This window comes from Chrysoperla carnea, chromosome 3 (assembly GCF_905475395.1).
Source record: "Chrysoperla carnea chromosome 3, inChrCarn1.1, whole genome shotgun sequence".
Classification (NCBI taxonomy): Eukaryota; Metazoa; Arthropoda; class Insecta; order Neuroptera; family Chrysopidae; genus Chrysoperla; species Chrysoperla carnea.
Genome location: NC_058339.1, coordinates 67,494,073 through 67,506,555, shown reverse-complemented (window position 1 = coordinate 67,506,555; position 12,483 = coordinate 67,494,073). Strand labels below are relative to the sequence as shown.

At 27.3% G+C, this 12,483-nt stretch overlaps 1 protein-coding gene across 1 annotated transcript in view; it reads right to left on the bottom strand.

Moving 5' to 3' along the window:
• Positions 1-12,100, bottom strand: part of LOC123294620 (guanine nucleotide-binding protein subunit alpha homolog) — a 35,870-nt gene extending 23,770 nt beyond the window's left edge. The window contains exon 1 of the mRNA XM_044875710.1: positions 11,378-12,100. Coding sequence (XP_044731645.1) covers positions 11,378-11,857 — 480 coding nt within the window. The 5' untranslated portion in view covers positions 11,858-12,100. The remainder of the gene's footprint in view (positions 1-11,377) is intronic.
• Positions 12,101-12,483: the final 383 nt, after the last annotated feature.

The following is a 12,483-nucleotide window of genomic DNA, read 5'->3' as shown; positions in this document are numbered from 1 at the left end:
ATTAGGAAATGTTCACATCATAAATTATGTATTACTTAATTTAAAAGATTGGCGGTATATATTTATTTGGCATAACTTCTGTAATTAAATGTTAAGGAGATTGCATCAAAGTTAACCTTTAACCTACCAAGGATGGTGGTCAACTGAAAAATCATAATTGGTTCAGGATATGTACTGTATACCTACAAACTCCTATCTGACTCTTAATGGTTAGTTGCACAAAGTAAGGAATTTTTGGTGTCTCAGCTAGAATGTCATGAAAAATGTTTTACACTATGAAACGGAATCATTGAACGTGATTTTCACTCATTTCAAAACGTTGGATTGAATTGAAACTTCGCACGCTTATCAAGGACCGATGACAATACAATAATTTAATAAGTTTATCCTGTGCCACTAAAAAGTAGAAATCAAATAATAGTATAAAAATAACTAGCTGAACTAGAAAGTAGAAAATAATTTAATTTTTCTAATTAAGAAAAAATCATTTAATCATAAAAAGCGCTGGATGATTTTTAAGATCTTTTATAATGACTTTTACCAATATCTGCCAACGATTAAATGATATTTTCTTTATCGGTCTTGTTTTTAACTTACAGAAATTATTTCCTACTTTTTAGTTCAGCTAGTTATAAAAGCGTGTTTTTTTAGTTTTTTTAAACTATTATTTATTTGAATTTATTTTCTTCTATTTCTAGTTGGTCCCGTAAAATAATTTAGAATTAAAATTATTTTCTTGGAGTAGTTACCATTCAAAGTATTAAATTCTCAGAGACTTGTAGTGTCTCCCGAACAAAACTAGTCAAAAGTATAATGTGAGTTATTTACTACGACATAAAGGATCATACAGGATTTTGTTAAATTTATAACAAGAAAATCGGTCGATTGATGATCGTTCTATGATATGTTTCGAAATTTATCTGAAGCCCTTTATTTTCGAAATATTTTGGGTGGTATCTTCAGAATAAAGATTTTGCATCTATTCTTAACGATGGAAGTTTTGTTATTTTCTGTTGCTTTGACGTCTATTTCTACAAAAACGCATAGGCATTGTTTCCTGTATCAAATAACAATACTGCCTTCATAAAGTAACAAAAAAATCATATGATCACCTATTGTGTAGTCCAAATGCAAACAAATTAATACAAATTACAAAAAGAATAAATTTTAAACAGCCCACACGTTAACAAATTATTCTTAAATGCAAATGTAAAATTTTTTGTAGACAAAAAATAAAGTATTATCTAATTAAATGTAATTTACTGTGGTGTACTACTTGAAGGCCTTAATTTTGTACACAGTCGGTGCCCAATATATTAATAATTTAAATACAAAATATGATTAAGACATTTAATCCCGTTGCCCGTAAACACAAAATTCTTGGGGGTTGTTGTCTTTCACGCGACTCGGAAAATTTTTCACTGTGAAAACACCTTCAAAATTGATGGGTATCTTGTTTTGTTACTATAACAAAATCATCGAATAACAAATGGAAAAATTATTATCTTCCTGTTATAATGGTAAAAAATAATAAAAATTAAAAAAGGTATTCCTCAATTTTAAGTTTGCTCTCGCGATGAAAAATTCGTGAAAAACAACTTTCGTAGAGGAAAAAGTTGTTAGACTAAGCATAAGTAAGCTAGAGAAGAATTTCAACAGTTCTATTTATCAATGATATCTTATTGACTGGCGCTCGGACTAATTATATTAAACATATTATCCAAAAACTTGTAGGATGATTATTGTATTCAATGATACGTTTGTTCGTAATAAGATGAAGGAAGTTATTCATATTTATAATGTGATAAATATTATGATAATTTATCTAATAATTGTTATTACCGTGAGTAAAATTATACGAATCGCTTTGTGATATTGCAATAAAAGACAATTTTCATGAAATATTCTTCTTATAAGTGACAAGTTTACGAGAATTTGCACATACAATTTCAATTTTATTTTCAAGGATAGTAAATAACTAAGATATTTGAACAAAATTTGTAAAAATGTTCCGAAGATATATGCTTTAAATTGTGATATTTTTTGTCAACTGGTACATTTTAACCCATTTAAAAAGTTCCAACTTTGATTGCGAATATATTTTTTAATTGACAGGCAAAAAGTTTTGAATTTTGCATGTCTTAAAGGGGCTCTTAACATCTACCTCAAATTTTTATTTCATTCTATAAAAACTTAAGTTTACGGACTTTAATTAGATTCTTGCTAAATTGAATTAAAAATTAGAAAGACGACTTTAACTGTTTCTTTTAATACCGTTTTGTGTGTAAATTAAAAAAGTAAATATTTTGTCAAAAAAACACATTTACTTTCATTGATGATTCACAACTTAAATTTCACCTAAGTCTGGGTAACCCCATACAAATACAATTTAAATAACATGATTATGATTAAAAAGCCGGATATTCTTCTTCTGCATAATAAAATTATTAGGTCAGTAAGTATTATTATCATTATTATTATTATTATTATTTAAAATTAACATTCATAATAAAAATAAAAGAAAAAAAGTGAATTATTATCAAGTAAAATACCATCAAAAAAACGGTTGGTATTATCATTTACTTTTTGTAGAAGATAACCGGAGTTGAGTGTGCCAATTTTATGAGCGAATAAATATTTCATTAATGAGCATGTTTTGCTATTACTTAGTTTAAAATCTTTTTGGGACCATTCATAAAATACGCCACACAAAATTTCTTCTTTGGACAACCCTTTCTCTCCTTTCATCACATTTTCTACAAGCTACTAAAAATATCACAAATTCTAGAAATTTCTACCATATTTTATCGCGTTAAGCCAATTACCCTTCTCACCCTGTTTGTATTTTATAATTGGCTCCTTTGTGGAAAACGTTATATCTTTAAATAAACAGATAACACTCTCTCAATACATCTTATTTTCGTAATTGATTACCTTAATAAACAATTTTCATTAAAAATTGAAAACAAATCATTTAATTCACACCTTTTTCAAGTGATACTCACGTTGTGACACCCTTTAAGAAAGTCGAAAAAATTCGAAAACTTTGCTCCACAATTTTGGACCAATACTTTGTTTTAGGCTAAATTAAACATAGTGAAAACGATGGCAGTGACTGCAATCCGTTCCTAGTTATGACTTTCGAGTATAGATGTTATGGAAATTCGTAACTGTTAACGAAACTATCGGATATTCGATATAAAAATTTATCCGAAATTAAGAAAGCAGTGGTTAAAAAATAAAGAATTAAAATTAAAAGGAGTCGAAATAATAGTGTTCGTACTAATGACCTTTAGTCAAACGTATTGTACACAAATGATAGCATACTGAATGAGTGCATGTATTGTATACGGTAATCAGAAAAAATAGACCGAAAATTGTTGTAATTACGAGTTGATTGGCTTGAATTTGTCGACTATAGACGAGTTGGTTGGGTTTTTAGTTCTTGCGTTCAAAAATGGTACACTATTACAGAAATTTATTTCGGTCTATTTTTGCCTAAATCTATTCTATACAATAGCGATGTTATGGAGCTCCGTAACCGTGGGCGAAAACTGGAAACTAGTTTATTATTCAAATATCCGTATCCGTACTCGAATCCGAAATTTTATATTCTTAACATCTGTAACTAAAGTAAGTGATAACGTCATATCCTGAAAAATACGGGCAATACGCTCAAATAAATTCAAACAAAAAGAAAGTTTTTCATAATTTTTGAGTCGAAATTACCCTAATGATTGAATTTTATCAAAATTGAAAACTTATTTTAATCGCGCCACGATTATACTGGTCAAGTCGCAATCGAGCTGCTATTAAAGTCGCCTCTATAAAATCGCTTGTCGGGTGATCAAGGGCACGCCACTGGAAAGGATCCCATTCATTAACTTTGAAATGTTTTCGATTTTTAGACAGTGGGTCAGTTATTACAGTTAAGCTTTAATTTTAAGCCTGACTTCCCGATACAATAATTTCATATCAAAGTATAAGTTCAATCTTTTTGCTTACTCAATGTAGACTAGGACATGCTCTACACGTAAATATTATCATCAAAATGTTGGTACTATCAAGTACGCTTACAAAAAAAATAAATAAAAAGCGGTATTTTTTTAGTAAGTTGTAATTACTATAATTGACCAACATATAAAATGTATGAAGATCTTTGTATTACCGCAGCAATACGGATACTACAAACATACATCTAACTTTTTTTTAAACTATTGGAATTTATCTTTTTAATTATAAATAGTCCGGGTGTCACTGTTTAAAAGGAAAGGATTGAGTGCAAATCCAATGTTAACTAAAATTGGCATAGTTAGCTTCCAAAAGCATTAGATATTTTGTTATGGTTATTTCCATACGTTTACTTAGTAGAAAATACTGTTCTTTACGGGATCCCACTAGTTAAAAAAAATGAATAGATCTCCAAAATAATCAAAAAGGGTAAAAATGATTTCATGTCGCAAGATAAGATAATTTTTTTTGTCCATGGCAGAACTAACGAACAAAGACAGTTAAACGGAAAGAAAGTAACTCGTTCCAAATAGTTTCGAGGTTCCATTACTCAAATACTTGATTACTCATTGAGTATAAAGGGAAGATCGCGAAACATTATCCTGCTACAAAAGCGGGTGGATATACGAAAAATTTTAAATGATTATATTTTTGCAGTAATCGCTTGGACTATGTAATTAAAAGCCGGAAATTTCAATTCAAATTTATGATTGTCGATTTGAATTTTTAGGTTTTTAATTGATCCGGTATGTTTTATTACGCAATTTTTAGTGTTCCTGTCATTTTGTTATTGTATACCTTTCATTTCTTTTAGTAATTTTTTTTTAATACACCTCAAAATATTTTTCGGAAGAAACACAAAAAGTCAACATTTTCTGCTCTTAAAATTCAAGATGATTCGTGCAAAGTTTGACGCCTCCAAGTATACACTTGATTTACTCTCAAGTAGACATACAGAAAATTTTTTACATCCAATTTTTTTTTTTTTTTAATATAGCCTATTTTTTAACACAAATATGTTAAAAGTATCAAGAAAATAAGTTTCTTTTTAAATAAATTTTTTAATATTTTTTTTCGACTTTCTTATTACTTAGCTCACTTAAAGGGGAAAATTATCATGAAAATAACAGCAAATTCATTAAAATTGATGAAGTATTAAAGGAGATATTTCGTACTGTGAAATAATATAGGGATATAAGGATGAATTCTTGCTGACTTCGAGTTGAGACATAGTTATTGAAATAAATACCACGATACTCGAAATAAAATAGTATATTAAGAAATATTAACGAAATAAAATAGTATATTAAAAAAAATACAATTAAAAAACATATACAACGGACTTACATGTCGCTAAATATCGATGTTTCGATTGCAACGCAATCATCGTCAGTAGCAAAATTTATTCATATAACAAAAACCCACTAAATAATTTGTTGTGAAATTTTTACAAAAAGTTTGGTGGTATTGAGAAATTTTTTCTTCAAATTTGTGATAATTTTTGTATTTCTATTTTTGCAAATCGCTACTGTTTTGTTGGTAATGTTTTGCTTATTTATTTTTAATTTTGTGTAAAATGTTTGAAATGTGTTACATGAATAAATTTTGCTACTGACGATGATTGCATTGCAATCGAAATATCGATATTATATTTTTTAATTGTATTTTTTTTTTTTAAATAGAATTTCTTAATATACAATTTTATTTCGAGTATCGTGATATTTATTTCAAAACAATATATGGATATTTGTAATTGTTAACAATCTGACCTAAACACCGTTTCGCGTGCCAATCTGACTTAAAAATATGCCAACAAAAAGAACTATTTGGAACTTAGTATAGCTACTTCCTTAAAATAACGGCATTACAAGACTTAATACAAAAGGTTTTTTTCCTTCTATTCATGCCAGGATTCAGTGGCCTTGTCAATCAGATTAATTACTTAACAATGACTTTCCTTTAAGTATGAAATGAAAATTACCAAAAAATCCAAAAACAGTTTTCAAATTTTTAAACGCCCTTCAATGAAAAATTTTATTTTAATAAAAACGAGAAAAAAACGATTATAATAAAAATTTAGAGGAAATCATGAATAAAGCAGTAAATAATTGAGTAAAGGCAAATTTCAAGGCATGACGCCAATTATGTTATCAAAAAATGCAGTTAAAAATAAACTTTTACTAATTCATCTGTTTTTTATTATTTAAAAAACTAATTCTGACTTAATGATATTATTTTTAAAAGAATTGTACATAATATAAAATAAAAAAATTGTTCTATTAAATTATTATTTCTTAAATTTTAATTAATAATGAGATAATATTTATTGAACTAATATATCGTATAATTTTTATACAGATTGTATTCTTTTGAATTGTATATAAAGAAAATAGGAGAGGTTTTCCGGTCATAAGTAATGGGTGTAAGCATGCTACTAATATATACAGACTCGAAAAAAAAAATGACGCATTTAAAATTTTTTTTAATTTTCTTGAAATTTCAAACAGTTTTAAATTGACGAAAAATTATTGGATATGAATGCAATATATACCATTCAATATCTTGTAATATTTAGGTTAGGTTAGGTTATATTGGCTGTCTTAGGCTATAGAGCCCATTGTGATACCATATATGTTTTACCACCTTTCCGCTAATAATTTCATTTACCAGCTCCTCAATTTCAGAGGCTGAGTGCACCTCTTTCATACATATACCATGCACTACACCAGCCCATCACAACTATTAATTAAATTAATTTTGTTGCGACGGTGGGAATCGAACCCGCTACCCTAAGCATACCGCGGATGAAATTGTAATATTTAGATAGAAGTACATTTTTATCATCCCTTACTTTTTTTATGCGCAGGGTTGAATCACACAGATTTAAAACAATATATATTTTCAATTTTGATGGTGAATTATATTATAACTTGACAATATAAGACGAAAAGTAAGAATACAATTTTTCGATATCTGAAGTTATTTTCAAAATTACGAAAATTGAAAATTTTGTTTGATTATTTAGCTTTCGATATTTCGAAAACCAAGGCAGATATCGAAAATTTTTATTCTTATGTAGGCGAAAACTACATTCATGACGTTATAACAAAACTCACCATCAAAGTTAAAAATAAGGTACAAATAATTCCAACCTAAAATCTAAAATTGCCTTGGTGAACGTACTACCTTAAATGAATCTATTTTGAGCTAGATAAAATAGTCTACGGCATTTACAGTTCGATTTAAAATATAAATATACTCTGATGTGATACAGATAATGTATGTACCGTTGATTATTCAACGGATTTCATCAAATAAATATAATTTTTCAGATATAAATATTTTTATCGCAAATAAATAATTTCCATTTCCTTGTTGAAAAAACTAAACTGTAGGAAGTGTTGTTTTCAAAATGTGTTAAAAAGAATAAGTATTTTTGTGTTTAGTAAATAAACAAACGCCTTCATTCACATTAAACACGCTGTATTGTTATTTTTTGTTTAAATACAAAATATGATGCAGTATAGATTTCTAAGAATTCATAATCACATGAGATAATTTACAAAAAGTTTGAATTACGTATGTGTTTATAAATTTTTTTTAATTTTGTAAAATGCTTTTTAATTATATGTTTAACTTGAGTCATTAACAGAAATATGGGCATGGTCTATAGAAAATTTATTTATGCAGAAAAATGACAAGAATGCAATTTATGTCGATACATAATTATTGATTTGTTTGAAAACATCAAAAAGATATTTTGTAGAAATAGTTCTTTAATCTAGAATAATGATTTTTCAATTTTATTTCCAATAAACAATTTACGATCGATAATAAGATTGTGGCGCCAGAAAAACTAGGTTAAGGTAGTTCCTTCGTAAATCTTTTTAATATCCGAATAAATTCGAGCGCAAATTAAAACGAATCTAGATGAATTGGCGTGGCAGTAATATATATATATATATATATATATATATATATATATATATATATATATATATATATATATATATATATATATATATATATATATATATATATATATATATATATATAAAAGAAGAAACTGACTGGCTGACTGATATATCAACGCATAGCTTAAATCGCTAGGTCTAGAAGCATGAAATTTTACAAAAACTTTTCTTAAATGACCATAGTATGCATGCAGTAAGAAATTTTGTTGTATGAAACTTGGTCAATTTTGAAGATAGAAATGTAAAAAATGATGCATGAGCTCACAGTTCAAAACAAAAATTTACCATGATTTTTAAAAAAAATTTATTCTTCATGGGGGGGGGGGGGGGGGGGAGTTTATTCATTTTGAAGCTAGAAATGTAAAAATTGATACATGCGCATGGTTTGAGACCAAAATTTACTGTATTACTTTTTTATGAAAATTCATTCTTCAAGGGGGTAAAATAGGAGATGAAAATATTTGTATGTATTTAAAATTGAAAAATTTTGATTCAGTTTTTCAATTTTCTAAAGTAATAAAGACTTAAAAAGTCACTAAGAAATTTCCAAACACCCATTCGTGCACCATCGTAGAAAAAATGCACCCAATCATAAAATAAATACGATTTTTGTATTTTTTTGGGTCAAAATTACCTTATCCAATAAGTTTTATCCAAATTTGAACCCAAAAAAATTTATTACTTTTTGCAAATTTCTTGAGGAGTACTTGAAAAAATCGAAATATCACAATCAATTTTTTGACTCCAAATTTGATAAAACTAATAATTTTGATCCAAAAAATGTAAAAATTGGGTTAATTTGACGAATGGTTGACTATTTTCTGTGATATCCCTCGAAATCCTCCATATTTTGAAGAAATTTTCGACGGTATTTCGAGAACTACTTATCTAGCCGTCAATGATACTGGATTTTTTGTGTTCTTTTTATCTACTTACTATCAATTCCAAAAAGAGAGCAAATTTTTTTTGCATTTCTTGGTATCTTTCGGAAAATAAGGTAAGTTTAAAATTTGTAACCATTATACACCTTATATGTGTCAAATAATTTTGATATATGTCCTAATTAACGATATAATTATTTTAAAAATTAAAGAACAACCTCCCAAAATCTTGTAAGATGTAAGGTATTAAAATGCTTTTAGCTAGAAAAACTTTAAAAAAAAAACATTACTTTTGGGTTCAAATGGTTTATGCCTATGTCGGTTTTAACCAGGTAAGAATATTTAGATTCTTTTAAAAAATAATATCCATTTTTATTACAGAAGTACAAAATAAACAATTTTTTTTTAAATAAAAAATTTTTTGTTGGTTTCTTTTGTAACTACCAAATGTTTAAAAAAACGCATAAAATGTATTTACGACAATAAAAATTAGAATCAGGGATTCTAAAAAAGTGGTTTTGGGTCATGTATACATAAATCTCAGTTATTTACTTAATTTCTACAAATTGGCAGAGCAATAATTTTAAATCCCTAAAAGAATTTTTCTAAATATTCAAGAGCAAACATGTGATATTGAATAACTGTCACAAATTGTAAACAAAATAAATAAATAATTCATGGCCATAATAATTCTCCATCTATTTTTGAAGTCGGTTAAAATGCAACCGCTTTAAATGTAATTGTACTTTATTTATCACTAGAGTGATACCCATCCGCTTCGCTGGGTTTAAAAGTAAAGATTGATAAAGATTGCTCTCGCTTATCCTCTTTCTATAACACTCGAAATAATAGTAAGAATTGTTTTACACAGGTAAAATATATGTATGGTTTTCTATTTTTTAAATGGTATAATAGTCGTAATTATTCATTGAGTATATCAGAAAAGATGGCCGTGAAATATTTTATATTGACTGTTTTTACAGAAATCTGTAATTCATGGTAATGTCAATTGACTACTTTTACAGAAATCTGTAATTTACGGTAATGTCAAATTAAATTAATTTTTATTATTATTATTATTATTATTTTTTTTTTTAAATTAATATATCTCTATAAATTATATCTCATGTGTTATTCTGAAGTATGAGCTATATTGCTGCACAGTTTCATTAAAAACCATTCGCTATTTTTAGCGTCAAAGCGTAACATACAAACAAACATGCTTACTTTCGCATTTATAATATATAGATATAGAGATGTTAAAAAGTTTTAAGACCATAGTTACTTTAAATACATTTTACACAAGGATGGCATGTATTGTCTGTTCTCTGATTCTTTCAGCCTAAAAGGCGCCAAAATTATCCATCACTGCTGGATGAAATTTTTATTGCGACAATAAAATTATAATAAATACTATATACGAATTATGATTTCGGTTCTCAAGAACAGCCTTTTTTATTTTATTCTGGATTGGAGTGTCCTAGAAATTACAAAACAGTTGAATTGTAATAGAAAATCCAAGGATACTTTCTTAAAGTTCCTTCCCTTTTAAAAATTCGTTTATAATTATGAATTGAAATGAATTATGTCTTGTGAATTCAAGTTTTGATGGAATCGAATTTCGAATTACCCTAATTACTAGATGATTCATTCAATAATTGTATTCTATAAATAAGCATTTCGACCTCAAAGTAATCATTGTAAGTATGACTTAACTAACCGCAAATATTTTCCAGGTAAAAATACGGTACTATGATAATGTGTAAACTTTTTATTAATGTTTCTTAAAGTAACTTGGTGACGATTTCTTTGAAGAAATATCAGTCACCAAGTTTTGTAAAGATAAAATTGCATATTCGAAGCAATAGACCTTTTCATTTTAAAAAGTGATTACCTTTTGTTTCGGACAGTTTGTTAAAAAACTAATGTGATAAAATTATTAACAAATATCTTGTATCTTTGTCCAACTTATTACTGTCTGTCCAAAATATATTGAGGAAAAAGTTTTTTAAAAAACATTTAACCTTATATTTAGAAAATTATTAGACTGTATCTCAGACATCACCGGTGTGTTTTTAGCCTAATATCTTTATCTGCTTGAAATTCTATTAAAGAAACATTGAGCTTAGTTTTTGTATTACCGAGATTTTAACATATTAGTTACAATTATTGAATTCAAACTAAAAATGGTTAATAAAAAGTTCTTCCTGTTCGAAATATGCAGTTTCTTCGAAGAAAACAATGAATTTGAATAGAAATAGTTGCCAAATTAGTGATGAATAACACCCTCCTACGATTAGCTACTTTATAATGGAAATATGTATTCAAGAAAATACTTAATTCATCTAGAAATGGTAGGGAAATTAAAGTTCAACTCTTATAACCAAAGTTATCCAAGTTGACATGTCAAAACCATTGACTTAAAAAGTAGGTTTGTTATGAAGATAAGTAAGTATGTAAAACTAATTAAATTGATGAATTAAAAAGTTAATAAAAATAAGAAATAATTACCAATTGAAATTCTCTTCGCCTTTCATACGCCCTTTTAATACCTGAATCACTCCATAAACTAGTTAATTGTGGTACAAATTTTAAAAAAAGTCTTGCATCTAACACAACATTGTTTTGAAATTGTAATAGATTTAAACCAATATCAACATTTTTCGTATGCTCCCATGGTATACCCAATTTATCCCTAGCATCCACTAACACTTTCATCCCTTTAACAATATTTTGATAAATAACATGTTGATATTCTTTCACTAAATCACTTTCAAATTTAACACCATGTATAATTCGCATTTGTTTTAAAAATGTTGATTTACCACTTTCACCAGCACCCAACAATAATAATTTCACTTGACGACGAAATGTTTGTTTATCCTTTTCGATCATACGATCAATTTCTTGACTTTTATAACGTTGTTCAATCTCTTCAGGACTAAATTTAAATCGTAGACAACATGAACATGACCATGTTATTGAGTCCATCTTGAGAACTTGACAATGCTACTGAGTCGCATTGACTCAATCGATCATAAGCAGGCAGACGCACATAATAATACTATGTGTGTATGGAGTCGAGTACGATGTACGAGTCGTTGTTCTACTTAGCAGGTAAATCAGTAGATACATTACAGAGAGTCAGAGTTGTATAAGCGACATCTACAGACAACTATTACTAAAAGAATCTCATAGTCATCAAACTTTTAAAATATTTATTATGTACAAAACTTTTTTAAACACGCACATTTTAAACTTAACATTTATGATTTAATATTTTATTATGGCATCAATGCTTTGTCAAATAAAAAACTTGATTAGTTTTTGAATTTTATTTTTTTTTTACAAAATTAAATAAACTATTTAAATTGTTGTGTTTACAATCGCACAATGTATTTAGCATAGTCAACCAGCTAACCCCAACAAGCGTACATTAAACATATACTCGTTAAAATAGTCATCATTTTTCAATAAGTGTGAATCAAAACGAAACCGTATGAGAAGTGTTATTAAAATAGTACCATTATCTGAAAATAAATTGAACTGATTAACTCAAATTCGAGAAGGGATACTAAAAGATTAATCGGAGAAAATGATGGTTGTCGTTATATGAT